At 25.2% G+C, this 18,706-nt stretch overlaps 1 protein-coding gene across 2 annotated transcripts in view; it reads left to right on the top strand.

Moving 5' to 3' along the window:
• The window catches only part of LOC145838296 (mediator of RNA polymerase II transcription subunit 13-like), a 56,024-nt gene extending 38,483 nt beyond the window's left edge, over positions 1 to 17,541 (top strand). The window contains exons 25-40 of one of the 2 annotated variants that reach the window (XM_082946920.1): positions 2,372 to 2,494; positions 3,459 to 3,557; positions 4,313 to 4,486; positions 5,620 to 5,940; positions 6,231 to 6,320; positions 7,668 to 7,779; positions 10,256 to 10,394; positions 10,798 to 10,995; positions 11,483 to 11,718; positions 12,379 to 12,536; positions 13,055 to 13,177; positions 13,464 to 13,616; positions 13,741 to 13,850; positions 13,917 to 14,112; positions 15,774 to 15,858; positions 16,243 to 17,541. In XM_082946920.1, coding sequence (XP_082803046.1) covers positions 2,372 to 2,494; positions 3,459 to 3,557; positions 4,313 to 4,486; positions 5,620 to 5,940; positions 6,231 to 6,320; positions 7,668 to 7,779; positions 10,256 to 10,394; positions 10,798 to 10,995; positions 11,483 to 11,718; positions 12,379 to 12,536; positions 13,055 to 13,177; positions 13,464 to 13,616; positions 13,741 to 13,850; positions 13,917 to 14,112; positions 15,774 to 15,858; positions 16,243 to 16,387 — 2,462 coding nt within the window. In that variant the 3' untranslated portion in view covers positions 16,388 to 17,541. Of the gene's footprint in view, positions 1 to 2,371; positions 2,495 to 3,458; positions 3,558 to 4,312; positions 4,487 to 5,619; positions 5,941 to 6,230; positions 6,321 to 7,667; positions 7,780 to 10,255; positions 10,395 to 10,797; positions 10,996 to 11,482; positions 11,719 to 12,378; positions 12,537 to 13,054; positions 13,178 to 13,463; positions 13,617 to 13,737; positions 13,851 to 13,916; positions 14,113 to 15,773; positions 15,859 to 16,242 lie in introns of both variants that reach the window. The other variant, XM_082946243.1, reaches the window with a different exon arrangement.
• The last annotated feature ends 1,165 nt before the right edge of the window (positions 17,542 to 18,706 follow it).

Raw genomic sequence — 18,706 nt, 5'->3', positions numbered from 1 at the left:
AAAGTGATTTAAAATGCATTTTATATATATATATATATATCAACATGCAATTGAAATGACATTACATCAGTAATATCTTTCTGCCTAGCTGACTCGACACATTTTATATTCTAAATCAAAAACTAAAAGTAAAACGGCAGAAGAATTTGCTTTTTATATAAAAAAAAGTACGATTTTACAGATAAAATTTACATATTTAGTGTAATAATGACGTCATAATACAACAAAAGCAGTTGAAATGTCTTTATTTATGCTTACAGTTATAAGCTTTCATTTAAGATATAAATAACAAGTCTAGGACATGTTTAAGTAATTTTATTACTGCTTAAGTCGAAAAATCAAAAAATAGGTGATTTTTGGGGTTTAAATCAGTTTTTTTGGCAGCAACTTTTTTTTGTAAATTTATTTTTTTAGATTCTTTTTAACTAAGCTAAAACACATCCGAACCATATGTACTTATTTAAATTTTACACTTTAACCAAAAAAATGTGCTGTAATCCCTACCCCTACATTTTACAGACAAATTTAGGACATTTAGGGTGATTATGACGTCATAATACATCAAAAGCAGTTAATATGTCTTTAAATATATGTCAATAAGTATAAGCTTTCATTAAAGACCTAAATTATAAATCTAGGACATGTACAAGTGATATTATTACTGCTTAAGTCAAAAAATCGAAAAGTATGTGATTTTTTGGGGTGAAATTAGTTTTTTCGGCGGCAAACTTTTTTTTTGATTTTTTTTTTCAGATTCTTCTTAATTAAGCAAAAACACATCCGAATCAAATATTTTCATATGAATTTTACAGTATGACCAAAAAAATGTGCAGTACTCCCTACCCCTACATTTACTTTTCATGAGTTTCTCGTTGCACTAAACGTAGATTCTGGTCCACCGTCACCTTTTTGTAATGAAGGTTTAAATGTGTATTTAATTTGCAGCTTTGATATTTTGATCGAACTGATTCAATGTCTTGTATAATTACAATGACGATAATCAGTTGGGCACGATTATACAATATGCATTAGTGTTATTCCCTGGTGCACCAAACGTAACATCTTTAGAACACGAGTTTGTTAACTGGGGCCACTACTACTCTCTCCTTTGTTAAGTATCACTCAGTCAAAAATGTATAATGTATCATGTTTCAAGCTTTGACCTTCCTCAACACACCTGGATACTCTTGAAGGCACTTTGTCACAAGTGTCTCTTCCACATCTTCCTCCTAGGTAATAACCATTGATTGGTATACTTTATGAAACAAAATCGCCTCTAAAAAAACTCAGATATAGCCAATAGTTTTTATAAAAATACGTAATAACCTGTAAATGTCACTTTCTAGTCGGTGGTGCAGCATTCTGGTAAATGATAATTTCAATTGCATTATTTCTGCATAAAAAGTATTCTAAACCTTACTTTAAAAATCTGGTCTCAGACAACTCAGTTTCTCAAAATCAGAATTTGGTTTTTACTGCTTATTGTGTGACTGATTATTACTTTTGATCCGTTAAATAATTAATTCAATTTGTACATCGACGTAAATAAACATAACATTATTGTAACTAATTAAAAGGAAATTGTTGTCTTATCCTTGATTTGATGTCTTATCTTTGATCTGATGTATCATCTTATAATTAAAGACATTGATTATAATTGATTAAGATCATTCATGGAAAATAACTCTTTATTTAACTTTCTTTATTTTAAATATAATTAAAAAACGATATTTAAAGATAATAAATAATGAAGTAGGATACAATGAGCTACATGAATCTACACAAAATAAAAACAGTTTGTATTGTTGCTCTTTCTAATTATGATGTTAAAGATAAGAAACTTTTCACGTTTATTATTTTTAGATTAAATGTATTGAAGCAATTGTTCTTAAATTTTCAATTTAAAATGTGCGCACTAAAATATTATCCATATGTAAATTTTATTAACTCGTATATTTTAAATGATTTAATTCTGTTCTTCAGTACAAAATGAAAATTATTTAAAACTAACAAAGACTATAATTTAAACGAATTCAGGATATAGTAGCAAATAAGAGCTTTAAAACTTTTTTTTATTTTGAATGTTAATCAGGTTTCCCTAACTCATTTTCATAATCGCCATTTGGTTCAAATTAAAAGGCCCCTTTATTAGATGATTACATAATTTTAGCCCCTTACTAGTCATTGCCCTTTTATAGCCAAAATCACCCCAATTAGGAATACTTAATACATAAAGTCTTCAATGCAGACTTCTTTGCATATTTAAAGAATTAATTTTCAAAAGTTTTGTATAGTAATTAAATATGTAATTAGAAATGTATAGTAAGTTTGTGTTTTATTAATGTTATCCAATAACTTATTTTTTAATCAGCTGCGTTTTTCGAAGAGTTGGTGTCAGTAGCACTACAATTGAGTTGTTCCCCATTTTCTCATCCTCTTTTTGACGAAAAGCTTGATGAATCTGTATTTATAAAAAACACTAACGTAGAAAATGGTTTGTTTTTATTTACTAAAGAATTGATTTATTCTTATAGTCATTTGTACTTACTTTTTTATACTCACTAGGTCAATTATTTTTGTGTTTAGATTTTTGTGGTACTTGTATCAGTCTGTTTTATTCTTTTTTTAATGGATTTCAAACTATATTTCTAAAACTTAACTGTGACACAATTTTGTAGTGTTTTATTTTTCTATATTTATTATAGAATTATAAATTATTTGACTTAAAAAAAAAAAGATTTTCAATTGTAATTAAAGAAGTTAAAATAACTCATTTTTGTTTTGAGGTTAATTATGTTCCATTTACTTCTACTACTTTGTTTAGAACATTTTCTTAGCTTAGACAATAAGTATTAATTCCAAATTTTATTTGTAGGTCTGTTGCTTAGACTAAGTTTATTATAAGAATACTTATGTGTAATTAAGTAAATTTTATTTGATTTATTCACATTCAACATTCACATATAAAATAAAAACTTATTTTAGTATCTTGCATCACTTTGATTAAAAATTTTTTTTAGTTTAATTGTTTTTTAATTTAAGTACTGTGTAAAACTATTTCACACATATTTATTGACGATCTAACTAGTTTTATTCATTTTAATACGTTGATTGCCACTGGTTAAAATACGTGTTTAGTTCAGTAAAATTATCACTTTAAATCCATTATGATTTTTTTTTAACTCCGAAAAAATATTTGTTAGACTACTAAAAAATAATTATTTAATACTACAAAATTACATTGCAAGCCATAACTTGGTTACTACAGATATGCATTTTTTTGTAAATTATGTTCTTAAAACTTAACTAGATAAATTGTTTTTTTTTTTTAAACTAATTTTGAAACCTTAGATTGATGTTTATTATTTTTGTTGAATATACTTAGTTTTACAGCTATTTAGCACCATAGGTTGTCTTTTTTACATTAAACTTTGTTTCACTAATCAAATTACTTTTAGATGAACATGAAGCTTGTATCAAAGCATTTGAAGAAGTTCTTAATCAAAATGAATCAGTTATCAATGAGAATCCAATGCATAGATGGAACTACCAACAATGTTAGTATAAGTAATCAGTTTTATAACAAAATTTCTTTATGTTTAATTATTTTAAGGTTATATCACAATTTTATTCTTACTTTAATGCTCTATGTAAAACATAGGCCTAATTTTAACATTTTTCTTTATGATTTTGTACAAATTAAAAATATATTGTAGTTGAAAATTGTGTTAAAATGATACTAGAATCTTTACTTTTAAGTTAACTCAACTATCTTGAACCAAATAGCTTGTCTTCCTTAATTGCTTTCTATCTCAAATTTAAACTTTAAGGACTCAAATATAAGAAATAGAAACTATTTATATATATTTTTTTTCAATAATAATTTAACTAGTATATATTTGTTTTTATATTTTTTGAATATGATTTCATTGTAATTCTACAAGTAAATTCTTCATTTTTAATGCTTACAGCCAAGTATAAAGTCTTGTTAGTATGTGTATAATATAAAAAGAAAGCTTTTAAACATAAATAAAATTAAGTTTATGAAAGATATATTTATCATGCTTACTAAAATTAAAAATAAATTGATAGTTCGAAAAATTTTATTGTAAATATTACACAAAAAATATTTTTCTTTCAGTAATACAAAAAATTACGAAGTACAAGTAATTTCAGTTGATATAAATCTTGGTAAATAATTCTTATAAAAATGAAATACTTTAGAAACACATGATTAAACTTATAAAATGTGTTTTAGTTTCTTTACTATAATCTTTAATCTAAATGATTAACTATAATTTTTTTTGAATAGGTGATCTAGTGCACTCATCTTCACACCATATGTTTATTCACCAGTTACTGAGATCTTTAAAACCTACCCTGCAAAAAGCCATACAGCGTAAGAGAAGCGACAGGTCTTACGAAACAACGCAACACGTAAAAGGACCGCTCACGTGGAGAGAGTTCTGTAAGGATGCTGGAAAAGGTTAAATTGTTAAATACAGTGTATGTTAGTTTATATTGTAAAAACAATTAAGTATAGTTTTGATATCTTTATCTAAATTCTATATAAGTGTATTTATACTTTTTTCTTAGTTAATATGATAGACTTTATTTTATGAAACCTGCTTTTTACTCAATAGTCGTGATTAATTATAAAATAAACTAACGACTATTTAGTGAAAGTCACAAAGATTACTCGATAAGTGTTTTCATTTATTAAATTGATGTGTATTATGTCTAATTCTTCGATTTCATCATATCTATTTTTATTGTTCTACAATTATTTTTATTAAAAAAGTATATTGCAACTTGCTGGTTAATAAATAATTTAAGTCGTGTAATTGTTGGTTGTTTTATTAACATTATTGAAACATATAAAAAGTTATGTATATATCTTAAGTAAGCCAAAGTGTATATCTTAAGCCACAACTCTACAAACTGTTGGCCATATAGATTTAATAACCAGACTATTCCGTCCCTACTTATTTATGATTTTAAGTGATCTGATGCTTAAAGTAAAAGTTGATATAATTTGTATTATAAATTAAAGATTTGTTCTAGTTGCTTATAAAAAAGATATGGTAGTTTTATAATACCTAAAGTTTTAAAAACAATTTTAGATTGTAATCTGTAAAAAAAATTAAAAGTGTCATTTTTTATGTTAGTCTCTAAACATTGTATGCTTTAACAAATCTTATATAACTCTGTTAAATTAAGTCTTATATGTAAGCTGTTGGTTCAATTTTTATTTGGCAAAACTGTTGTTTGTAAAAAGTAAAATCAAACAATTTCTATTTGTAACACACGTTAATTTGTTGTAAAGTAATTTTTATCTATTTATTTTTAATTTTTTATGATTGTGATTACAGAGTTATTGAGGTATATAAATAAAATTATGTAATTTTTTAAATTTTTAGCTAACTACTAATAATACTAGATTACTTTGTTCTGAAGCTTTTTGTTGAGTTTGTAGTATTTCATAATTTTAATATTTCTTTAATGTGCAAAATTAGTTTTATCAGACTTGTAGAATTAGTTAGCTTATTTATCAAAATTATAAAATTTTTAATTATTTGCACTTTTAAAAAATGTCCTATAAATTTTATTTATTTTCAGAGGCTGATAGTCAACCAGTTCCGGTATTAAAAGTGGGAGTTCACAAGAATTCGCTTATGTTAATCTCACCTTCTTCTTTAGACATGTGGGATCGCCTTGCATTAGAGCCTTATTCATCACATCATGACCTACTCTACTCTTGCATCGCTTCGTCTAACAAAATTTCATGGCAAATTCATGATTTTATGAAAGAGCTTTCATCAAGGTATCAGGGGTGCAAGCTTGGAATTTTGAAACCAATGAAGCATAATGGAGTTAATTTTTGCGACTCAGTGAAAACTGATGACATTGATGACAGTGAAAAAATTCTTTGTGAAAAAGGTTAAATGCAAAGCTTTTATTTGCTGGTTTATTTTATCAGCCTAAAGTTATTGAATAACAACCTTTTCCTTTTTTTTTTTTCTGTGCAGAACAACTAAAAATTAGTGTAAACAACTAAATATATAAGACAGATTAAGTAATAGTATATATTTATATATATAAATAGTAATATATTATTTAATTAAAAACTACAGTAAAATTACAAGATTAACAATAAAATTAATGCACATAAACATTTATACATGGATATAAAAAATATATATATACAACTTTTTCTATTTTTTTTATAGTTTTAAACTCAACCCTAGATGGCATTGCAGTTAGTAATGAAGAAAAGACAAACTTAAGAAGAATTGCCATATTATGTTTCACTAGCCTACGTTAGTTATTGTGCTTCAATTTAAATAATTGTATTCTAAAGAAAATAACTAGAAATACTACTTCAAAAGTTATGTGACAAAATACTAGTAATTAATTTATTTGTTTTTAGTTATTAACTTTACTAGATCTGGCTTAAATATATAAATATATATTATAATAACTTCTTCTATCAAAATATATTAATGAGTTAGTAGCCCCCCAACAAAGAAAGTGAATTATAATTAATCTATAAGTTACTTTACACTTTAATTTATAAGACTAGATTTTTTAATCTAAATGTATTAATTTAACTCTTCATAGTAACTTATTGTATTAGATAGTTTCTTGAGCATTTCAGTAGAATTGTTTTGCTAATTTAACCTAATAAAACGTGCGTCAGTTTCTTTAAAGCAAGGTTTCTCAAACTTTTTTTTTATAAGGCCCTTTTTGAAGGAATAGAAAAGCTATGGCCACCTTCGACAGGATTCCTCTAAGTACTACAATTTAAATCACCTAAGACCCTTTTTTTGCTCATCATCAACAACTTTAGAATATATAGTGTAAGTTTCAAATTGCGACCTTGTGGTTCCCCCTTTGAAACTATGTTGAAAATTATTTGCTTTTAGAGAAATATAATAAAGAAATTTTTTCTTTGGATATGTTTAAATAAGGAAATAATATTACCCCACTAGTTATATTTCATTTTCTGTTTACTCTCCTTCATGGTGGATTTTAACTACACATACTTCAAGACTAATTATCTTTTTTGAAAACATTTGAAAGTAATAAAATTATACTGTATAAATTAGTAACTATTGACTTGTGTTGTTAAATTAAACTAGCGCATATGACTTCTACCTAATTATTTCATTCTAATACTTTAATTATGACTACTTTAAATGCATCTGCATACATTTTATTTTAAATTTAACTAAGATTTATTACGACAATGCATAAATATCCTATTTTAACGATAATGTTTATTACACAGGGTTGCCAAAAAGCCTTAAAAACGGGAATTTGAGAAATTTTGAAAAAAAAAAACTGGAAAAGCCTGGAATTTTTAACAATTTTAACATGTTAAGTAGTAAAATTTTGATTTGAATCAAAAAATCTATCATATAGATAAAAAATTTGTGTCATTATCTTTTTTTTTTTATAACAATTTAAAGTATCTTTTGAGTGTTTTATACTATTTAAAACTGTTTCTTATCTTAAACTTAACTAAAAATAGACCCAAGAATGTGTTATTTTAAAAATCTGGAAGAAATTTTGAAAATTTGGGGAAAATTTGCTAAAAACATTTGGCAACCCTGATTATAATTGTATCTTTCCTGATGAAAATATGTTTATATTTTTTTAAACAGTACAACAAATAACAACTTATGTAAACCAGCAACTGACCGGAAAAACTGGAAATTTCCACAAAGAACCGCAAGTAATCAAATCTGTGTTTGACATGAGTATAACTTTAGAAAGGTATTATATATATATGTCTTCCACTTAAAACTTACACTTTTTATTTGTTGTTAGACTTGACGTTAACTTATTCAATCTAATGTTTTGTGTCATTTTATTACTGTTTTAAAAACCTACTAATAACACATGAAGTAGTACTTATGCATGACATTTTTAATGGAAAACCAACTGCGTCATTAATTTAGGTTTATTTAAAATAAAAATCAGTCTACTTGAGATCAGGGGTCGGCAGGCAATTTTTAGTTCTAGGCCAAATTTCAAAAATCAAAGTTTTTTTACTTATCATCGAAATACCTAATGTAATTTTCAAATTTTACCTAAAATGTACTTGAGACTTTTTTTCTTCTCTTCACTTTGAAACCTGGAGAATATAATGTAAGTTCCTTTTTTTTTCTTTAGCGAACCGCATTTGCATGTTTGCTGGCCATAGGTTTTACGTTTTATAAGCAGCATCCCATTTAAAATAAAAGCATGCTCGCGGGCCGCATTTTGCTGATCCCTGCTTTAGATACAGGCTTATTTTAATAAAATCAATGTTGTTAGTTTTGTGTTAAAAAAGGTAATTAAAATGAGATATAAAGCAATTAAATAACTCTCGTTGCTTTGTGAAATTAGTAATGCTAATTTAGAGTTTTACTTTTCTTATAAATGTTTTTGATAACATTAAAATCCAGTCAAATTATATCTAGCACTCTTTCAACTTGGTAATCGTTTTATTGATAAACTTATGCCTGGTTCTTTAGAATTTGGGTACTAAGAATGACATCACTAACTTAACAATTCAAGGTTTATACAGTTTACTTTTTATTTTGGTTTTTAAATTTATCTTTTATTAGGTTCACCTCAAAGAATATTAGTGTAAGAAATAAAAGCTAATATAATGAAATAAAAACATGCTTATTATTTTTTTTAGTTTACTTTCTATTACAAAATGATAATTATGTTTAATAGTAATTTATGACATCAATTTGTTCTTCTGTTGTTATTATAAATGCATATCAATAAACAAAAAAAGTTATAATTATTTTGATTTAAATACACATTGCAGGGTTTCCACAAAACCTGAAATCCTGGAAAAACTTGGAATTTGACAACTTAGGCTAAAAACCTGGAATTTTAAACAATGATTACATGTTAAGTAGTAAAATCTATCATATAGATTAAAATTTTTGTCATAACCTTTTTATTTTTAACATATTTAAAGTAGGTTTACAGTATCTTTTCAATGTTGCTATACTATTTAACACAGTTTTAACCTTAAACTTAACTTTAAAAGAATTATAGACCCAAAAACGTGTACTTTCAAAAACCTGGAAGAAATCTTCATAAACCAGTGGCAACCCTGACATTGTATTAGTTGTGTTTAGACATAATAGTTAATAGACTCAAATAATTTGATTATATATCTTACACTCGCGTAGTATTAAAGTTTTGGAAATATAAATAATCAGTCTATATAATATATTAATCTTTCAGGATACCTTAATTTGATTTCTCTGTATAACAGAAAGTTTTAAATGAAGCAAAGTTTTTTTTAAGATAAATAAAATTTAAAGTCAACAATAAATGAATCAAATATTTTACAACAAACATTTTACTCAAAGTATTGTTTTTAGATATCTGTCAATTTGTTTTCTTTTTTTTAAGTAGAAGTTTTTGTTTTAATTATACTGTAGTTTTATGTTATACAAAAATCGAATTTTTAGTCTTACTCTATGTAATAAGACATGCAGAGAGTTAAAAAATTTTTTTTATATAATACGTCTAGCAATTCTTTCAAAGCATTAAAAAAAAGTTCAATATATGTTTATAACAGATTTAAATTTTCTAATAACATCTCATTTAAGACATTAAAAAAAATTACTGATATTTTAATAGAATCAGCTTGAATGTTATTTTAATACAGTTATTAGATTTCTTTGTTTTTAAAGATCTATATAAAATGTTTTAGTTTAAATTCGCTTAGCTACTTATACAGTTTGTTTTATAAATGTTTTTAAATTACCTAATCTTACAAAGAAGTATTGTATATAAATATTTTTCTTGTGATTGTAGAAGTAGTATAATGAATATGTTTAAGTTTTTAGACTACATATACAAAATAAAATATATTGGTCATTTTGCATGTTAATAGTAAGAACTATAAAGTACTTAATTTAAATAATATAATGAATACGTAAAACAGCACATCAATAAACTTCAGCATTTATTTATATTTTAATATTAAGTTAACACGTTTAGTGTAAAAAGACCAGGAAAATTTGTATTGGTAAATATCTTATAAATTTACGAATCTTTGTGTAAAAGTTCGAAAATTATTATTAATAATTGTATGAAGCCTGTCTAGAAAAGTATTTTTCAAATAGGTGTCTTTAATAAGATTCTTTTATTACGAAAACCTTTTAAAATACTGACTAGTCTTAAAATTAAGTAAAACATATTGTTAGTTTAGTTTAATTTATTTAATTACTTTCAGTGAAACGATTCCACACAGTGGGATGGTTTTGTTCATAATCGATCCATTCCATGGAAAAATGACAAAGTATTTCATTACTATATTTGCTCTTTTACGACAGAAACTTCCACAGTGCTTTAAACATCGCCTAGTTTTACAAGTACTGTTTTTTTTTACAATTTATTATTTTTGTCTTATTTGTTGTGACCTTATCAATTTTTCCTTCTAGCTGAACTAAATTTGTTCTATATTTAAAGTAGTTAATTTTTATTCCTTTTTGTGTATGTGGTTAGCGTTGAAGTTTGATATAGAATTAAATGTTTACGTTATTTAAACAACTACAGATCAAGACAATTACTGTTTTTAATACTTAAATTGTATCTAAATTACTTCATTAAATATTTGTGTATATTTTAATTTAATAATTAAATTTGTCTAATTATTTTTTAGGTTTAGTTACTTTTATAATAAATCATATTTTTTTTTATGCTTACTCAACCAATTTCTATTATAATTTTTTTATGTTTTACAGTATACTTTAAGTAATCAACAATTTTCTTTAGATAGTACCACTCGATAAAGTAGTTCATCAACCTCGCAGCAATAAGCATTATTCTAGCTACTTAAAACAATTAGCGTTTGATTGTTACGTTCAATCTCAACACAACCCACCTAAATTACCACCTACCACAATCAGAAGTATGACTGGTTTTGGTCCTGCATTTGATGATTCCTTCACTAAACCTGGGAGAAAGGGACTAGTAAGTTAATAAAATAAACTTATTTAAAATTTTCTATCATTTAGTATCTTTAAAAAAGTTTGTGAATCAAGTGTGTTTCCTTTGTGCTGCTTAAGTTTTTACCATGGTAAAAGTTTTTAATATAAATCCTAAACAATACATTTCGAATTTAACTGATCTAAATATACCTACTTTTACTATTTACTTTAGATAAATGTGCAACATACTTAAAAAATTATAGTTTTGAAATTCCTTTTTTTTAAGTAGTTTGAGCTGTTAAAAAAATCAAATTTTTAATAAGGAATTAATAATTATTATATTTTGTTATGCAGGCTACATATGGATCTAAAAAAATATTTATTAGAGTTTTTTTTCTAAATTATAGACGTTTTTCAAACTATTAAACCTGTATAAATGACACAAATTTAATAAGATTATAATGTGAAATAAAAAAATAAGTTAAACCTTGTTTAAACAGACATCCTAATTTTTCCAATACTTTTGTTAGATTTCGAAACGAAGTCACATTTTTAGTCCATTGTATGTGTTAAACCATCCACGTGCAAATCAGCTCGCCAAGTTAGGCCAACCAGCTTCTGGCCGCCCAAAGAATGATCTAGTTACAGATGTACTGTTTGTATCGTATATTTTATCGCACGACCACCGCTTCTTGCTGGCAAGTGCTACTGATCAGAATGGTGAGTTCGTTGAAATGAATGCCATCAATATGACAGTCTCTCCACGGTTAGTTTGTCTAATTTTTTAAAATTGAAACACGTTTTGTTTTTCTGTAGAAATTTTATTTCAATTTTTACTTTTAAATTACAAGTTGGTAAGCCTAAAAACCTATTTTGTTGTTTTAGAGAAAATGATAATAAATAAATAGAACATGATTAAACCTTTTTAAAATTTCGTGTAATTGTTTTAATGTAATCGATATTTATTAAAAAAGTAATATTTTAGAAAATAGATATTTTAAGTAAACTAGCTGTCTAATGAGAGTTTACAGTTCGAATTTAAAGTCTTTAATTCTACCTTAATATTTAGTTGTTTATAAGCATCTGGTAATTGGTACATAAATCTACCAGCTACGATCACTATTTATAACTGTAAAGTATCACATTTTGAATTTAAATACTAAATTATGTTATTTCATTGTATTTAGTAGTTTCTCATTTTCTGTGGTTGAGTATTTTGTTCAAACTACTTTTGATAATTATATTTAAAGTTTTAATGATTTATTGTATAAATTTAATAATTGTAGTAGACTTAGTGTTTTTTTTTTCAATTTATATATAAATTTAACATATTACAAATATTTTTTAGTATAGTTGCATCGTTAAAATGGTTTTTAGTAAACTACTATGTAAGCATATTAACATTAAATTTTGTTTATGTAAACAGAAGGTTGTTGTCAACACGAAAGAAGCGGTTAAGCGTAAGAGGAGACGTCATCAACAAGTTATGGCATTGGATTGTTGAAGTCTGCTCGAAATCATCAAGCAAAATTTGGAGGGTGGTTATTGGTAAAATTGGCAGAACTAGTCATGGGGAATTAAAAGGCAAGTTTACCTACAATTAAATTCTGTATTACGTGTGAAACAAATTTTATTTTATTTTTTGTGTTTAATTTTCCATCTAGTTCTAGACCATTATGCTCCTAATTACTTATTTTGTAATAACACCTTTTTGATACAATCAAGGTCTTCGATAGCATAAGTAATAAGTACAGCTAAAACCAGGAATCATCAAACTTATATCTGCAAGGGGAAATTTGTGACCCCCATGTATTTTTTAGCAAAATCATGCCTTCTTAAAATGAACAAAAATTGTAATAAAAACTTACAATTTAGACTTTTAAATTAATAGTTAAGAACGACATATAATTTATTATAGCTTTTTTTATCACATTTCAATTTAAAATAGTTTTTTATAAAACAAGGTTTAAAGTGATTTTCGGTCTATTTGTTAAAATATTCTTATTCTATGCAAATTACTCTTTTATTTACGCTATTTGAAAATTATTTGCAATCTTTAGAAATATTATTTATATAAGTAATTATAACTATCTTTCTAATAGACTGGGCGAAGTTTCTGAACAAGAAGTCACTGTTGCAACAAAAGAGAAAAGACCAATCACACAAAATAGCATCAGCTTGTTTCATTTCTACTGAGCCAGATGGCAGTACAATGATTATGCCTAGTAAGTTATCTAAATAAATATTTTGCATTAAGTATTAGGCTTTCTTTTACGTAAAATAACTCATTTGAAACTAAAATTATTACTACAAGAAGAATTTAAAAAAAGTTACTTGGTTTTGTTTTTTAGTTTGACATATTATTTAAAGTAATTCGAATTTTTAATTTGTGAAATATATTATTGCAATTATGATAAGTTTCTTATAAAAGATACACCTTCAAAGATAAAAAATTGTCAAAACCCGATTTTTTTTTTATTTTTTTGTCTATAAAAACGTTTTACAAAACAGACGTGGTACAACTTAACAAGTTCGGTAGGACGCAGCAAAACAATATTTCTAATCAATTGAAAACACCTGGAGACCTCTCATCTACTTCCATTTGTGTCGTTGCAACCTCCGCCACTTCACAACCTAATCTCAATTCTGGCACAGATGAAATTGGTTAGTTGCATTTCTCCAAAATATAATAATTTTAAGCTTAAAACAAAATAAAGTTTGCAAAATAAATTAATTACGGAGTTATGTTTACTTAATGAAAAAGCATAAATGGATAATAAATTAGCAGATCCGTTGAAACTAATAGACATTAATGGGCTAAATAACGATCTAGAGAAAGAGTTTGATTTAAATCTTGATAACTTCATTGGCAACGACGTTGGTTTTGATGAGTTTCCTGTGAGTTTTTTTAATAAATTTTAATCTATTTTAAATAACTTATTAGATAATCTTATAAAACTACAGGGAGTTGATCGTTCTTACAGCAATGATGATGACATTTCAACAGATACGAAACTACTTGAGCAACCTCTAGCAATTGGCTACATGGTTTCCACTGCGCCACCAGGTCCTTTACCTGCCTGGTTTTTTAATAACTGCAATCGTGGTTACTGTGCAAATAAAAATCCCGTTTTTCTTAGATTTGCATTACACATTAGAAGTTGGTTTTAATTTTTTTAGTATTATGGTTTAAACAAAAAATATTGTGGCATTTGATTTAGTTTTGCTTAATAATGTGCTGTTTAAATACCACTAACATTTTTTGATTGATCTTTTTAAAAAACTTTTAAAAACTGTTATTATAGGAAATTTTTTAGAGTTCGAAGTTTCAAAGCTTTATTATAGAAAAGTTTTTCAAATTTTAGATTTTTTAACAATACTCTTCGTTAAAACTTTCAATTTTATTTTACTTTCTAGTTTGAAAAAATGTATTTGTTTTTTTTTAGTAATTCATGTTGTAGAAGTAAGTCTATATTAAGTAAAATTCAATATATTGAATTTAAAATATTGTCTAATATATCTAAAATATTTAAAACTATAAAAAAGTGAGGTAGGTTAGGGATGGGCAATTTGTGTAAATCAAATGAAATTGCGTTTTTGAATAACAAATATTTTAAAATGTGCTTTTAATTTGAACTTTAGTACAGTGCTTTTTAACTTATCCGGCACGTTGGGCAAGATTTTTCGGTAAACTTGTCCGGATAACCAAAATTCCGGATAAGTACAAAAAATCAATATTTTATTTAGTAATATAACTGCTTCATATAATGCAATGCATAAGAAAAGTCTTATGGTCGAAACAAATACATAGTAATTGTGAGTAATGTATAATAAAATTATAAATAATAAAAGCTAAACTTGAGGTTAATTAATTTATTTTTTCTAAGGTAGAAAAACATCAGACTTACTAACCCTCTGCAACTATATACGTTTTTTGAGGGTCAAGCACGTAAAATTTATCATTGGGAATTCCACCTGCATGCCCTAACTATTAATTTAAAAAAAAAAAATTAAGAAAATATCAATTGAATTTATCTTAAAAACAAAAAATAATGTAAATCTATCTCTTTGAATGAAAAAAAACTTTTTAAACTAAAAAAAAATAGACAGAACGAAAACGAGAAACTTTGACTAAGTTTAAAGTCAATTTAAGGGAAACATAACACTCCTAACAAACTAGTTTTTATTAGAAGTTTTACTAAAACAAGAAATGTTAGACGTTTGTTTTATAGTTTTTCCACGTTTTTCAGCAGCAAACTCATGGAATTTAAAAAGTTGTGAAACTTTTTAAATGAATTTTTATGTTTACTATTTAAATTTTTGAATTTTCTTCTGACTAAACTGTCAGGATAAGTGAGCGTCCGGATAAGTGAAGGTAGGATAAGTGAATAAGCACTGTACTTATATTATATTGTAACTTGGTTTAAATCAAACAATTCAAAGTTCTCGACTTAAATGTCTTTAAGGAGATTTTTATCTATTATTTATTTTAACAGTTTATTACTAACAAAACAATGTTTTACTTCTATATTTGCATATAGGAGATCCTCAGTTGTTGTAAACAAATATTATTCAAATAGAATCTTATATTATGATTGTTTAATTACAATTTGATTTTATAGTTAAATTTTTCGAAGTTAAGTGAATTTCGATGTTTTTTTTTTCTGGTTAAGCTAACCCGCCGACAAAAATTGCCCTCCCCTAGTGTAAATTCATAATGATATTTCCTATTTATCTATCAACAGTTTTCGTTTTAAGATGTTTTTACTAATGTTTTTATTTGTAAACAATCATTTTATTTGAATTAATTATTTATTTTAGCAACATTAGTGGATAGCTCGACTCTTCCTTATCTGCAAAATGAACAACATGCATTAGATTCAAATAACACTGTTGTCTTATTAAAGTAAGAATTTTGTATATACTTAGTTCATATTATCTGCAAACAATTTTATTTTTCTATTTAGCCATTATCAACAATGAAGTTTTATTTAAACATGTTTTATTCTTCACATAGCTTTTATTCTTGATTTAAATTATAAGTTTAAAAAATGTATTTTTCTCGATATTGAATATTGTTTTTAAGCATATATTAATATATAATGCACAAGTGTAGATAACTTTGATTCTTTGGGTAAAGTATTTTTAATTAAAATAAACACAGTTCTTAGTTTTTAATAAATACTTAAACTTGAAGTCGTACACTGCACAGTTGCACACACCTCTTTAAATGACTTAAAAAAAGTGCAAAAGCAGTATTATTTAAAGTATTAATAATTTTAAATAATAGATACGTGTTGGAGATGTATACTCAGTTATCGTGGTTAACGCGACAAATATCTACCAACGACCGAAAGACATGCTTGCCTCTCCATTGCCTATCCCTGCTACAACTGTATCATTTGTGGGCTAAAATAACGTCTAAAGATACGTGACAACAAATAAAATACTCGGATTTGTAGTTATGAATAATTTTTTTTGATGAAACTTTTCGGTTTTAAACGAAGATTTCAAAAGTTCAATCTTATATATGAATGAATTAATGGATTCTTTTTCAAAACTATGTCACTTTTAAGTATACAAGTATTGGAACTATAAAATATTTATATAAGTTCTGTTTAGAAGTATTTATCTGCAATGCAAAAAAATGAACTACACGCAATTGTTTGAACCTTATAGTTTTCATTTTTGCTTTCGTTCTCCTTTTTTAAAGTTTACGTATTGCATTTACGTTAATTCTTTTTTAATGTATCTCTCAATTTCTATTATGATAACTTTTTTTAAATTGTATTAAACTTTATATATAGTTTTGTAAATGATGAGGTGTTCAAGAATATAATAATTTTCTATAATGTTTTCATCTTTGATGTTTTACTTTGTTTAATTTATCTAAACAATTCAAAAATGCGCTACTAGTTTCTAGATATTTATAACTTTAAGGTAGAACATCTTTCTTACATTTATCACCTCTTAAATTTCTTTAAAGTATAGTTTTTTAGTGATTTGTTAGTTTTTTCTAGTTTTAATTTATTTATTTTTAGATGAAATATTTTTTATTATATTTTTCTAATTTTTGCGCTAATCTAAGTCTGTAATGATTTTTTTATGTCAGCATCAAAGTTTTTCGTATACGCCACCTGATATTTACATAAAAGACTATTTCATGCTATCACTAAATTTTAAAAATTCAGTGGATATTTAAATTATCTATAAATTGTGTATAGTTTTTAAAAAAATTAGAAAGGTATCAAAAAAATTTATATTGATATTTTCTGTGACTTAAGACTTATTGTTGCAACTTTAAATGAACTAAAGCTATAACTTTCAAAACTAAACATTCAATCACTTATAAAATAAATATGTTATTTAATTCTTTTTTCTTAGTAGTTTGGCCGGTTTATTTTAATTCCATTTTGATAATAGCACTGCCTTACAGAAATAATATATTTTTTACATATAGTTTTTTAAATTATAAGCGGAGATTTTTCGTACAAAAAATGTTGTACATACTTCTACAAAAGAAATTATTTGTTGTTTTAAATCTAATTTTATCGTGCTTTTTAAATTATACCTATCAAATTTATCGTCTAAGTTTTGTAGATTAAATTATATTCCTAATCATATTTTATTTCTTAAACTTAGTAATTAAAAGGTCTGAACCAAGATTAATTTAATTAAGTTTTTTTTTTTTTAGCTCATTTATCTTCTACCTTTTTTTTTCTAACTTTGATGATTTAAAAGATTTGATATCTCTAATTGCGGCTAGCACTGTGGCTACAAAATATTAAATCATCTAAGTAATAATAATAACATGATTATTTTAATAACTGTAGCATTGAACTTTTTTTAGGTCTTGAATAGTTGACTTTCTTTTTAAGAAATTTTAAATTAATGCATCAAAAATAATCTATCTACAAACCCAAGCAATTTTTTTACATTTACTTTATCAAGCAGTCAAACAGGGTTGCCTGAAGTCCTTGAAAAACCTAGAATTTGACAATTTAGGCTAAAAAAAAACAAGGAATTTTGAACAATTTTTACATGTTAAGTAGTAAAATTTTAATTTGACACAAAAAATCTACCATACAGATAAAAAAAAAACTTGTCATCATCTTTTTTTTAATAAAAATCAATTTAAAGTAGCTTTACATTATCTTTTCAATGTTATTATACTACTAAGTACAGTTTTCAAACTCAGCTTTAAACTAAAAGTAGATCCAAAAACGTTTATTTTTGAAACCTGAAATAAATTTCTTAAAAAAATTTGGCAACCCTGGTTAAAGTTTATAACCTAAAATTTTAAGCTTTAAATATATAAAAATGTTTGTATACCATGTTTCACCCGAAATGGTTCATAAGCTAAAAATTATTATAAAAGATGCATTTAAATTAAATGTAAATTAGTGACATGGATTCAAACTTAAAATAAATCGTAGTAACTGTTGTAAGTTAACTTAAACTATAATTGCTGTTAGTTTAAAATAGCTTCACTGAAATAAAGGAGACTTTAACTACAAATTTAATTTTTCAATTCGGTTTATTTCTTTAAAAAGAGTTATGAGACTGTGTTACACTAACACAAGTATATAAAATACTAAATAGATAATAATATACACCAAACATATGCGAATAAATACCTATAAACTAATAAAATAAGGTTAGAATTACTAAATTCGTCAAAGAGTATTCTGCAAAGTTCTTGGTTACTAACTCTGTAATGTTTTAGTATCTGCAATTTCTCTAAAATGCAATAA

This window comes from Thalia democratica, chromosome 1 (genome assembly GCF_965202585.1).
Source record: "Thalia democratica chromosome 1, ktThaDemo2.hap1.1, whole genome shotgun sequence".
Taxonomy (NCBI): Eukaryota; Metazoa; Chordata; class Thaliacea; order Salpida; family Salpidae; genus Thalia; species Thalia democratica.
This window is presented reverse-complemented; position numbering and strand designations above follow the sequence as displayed.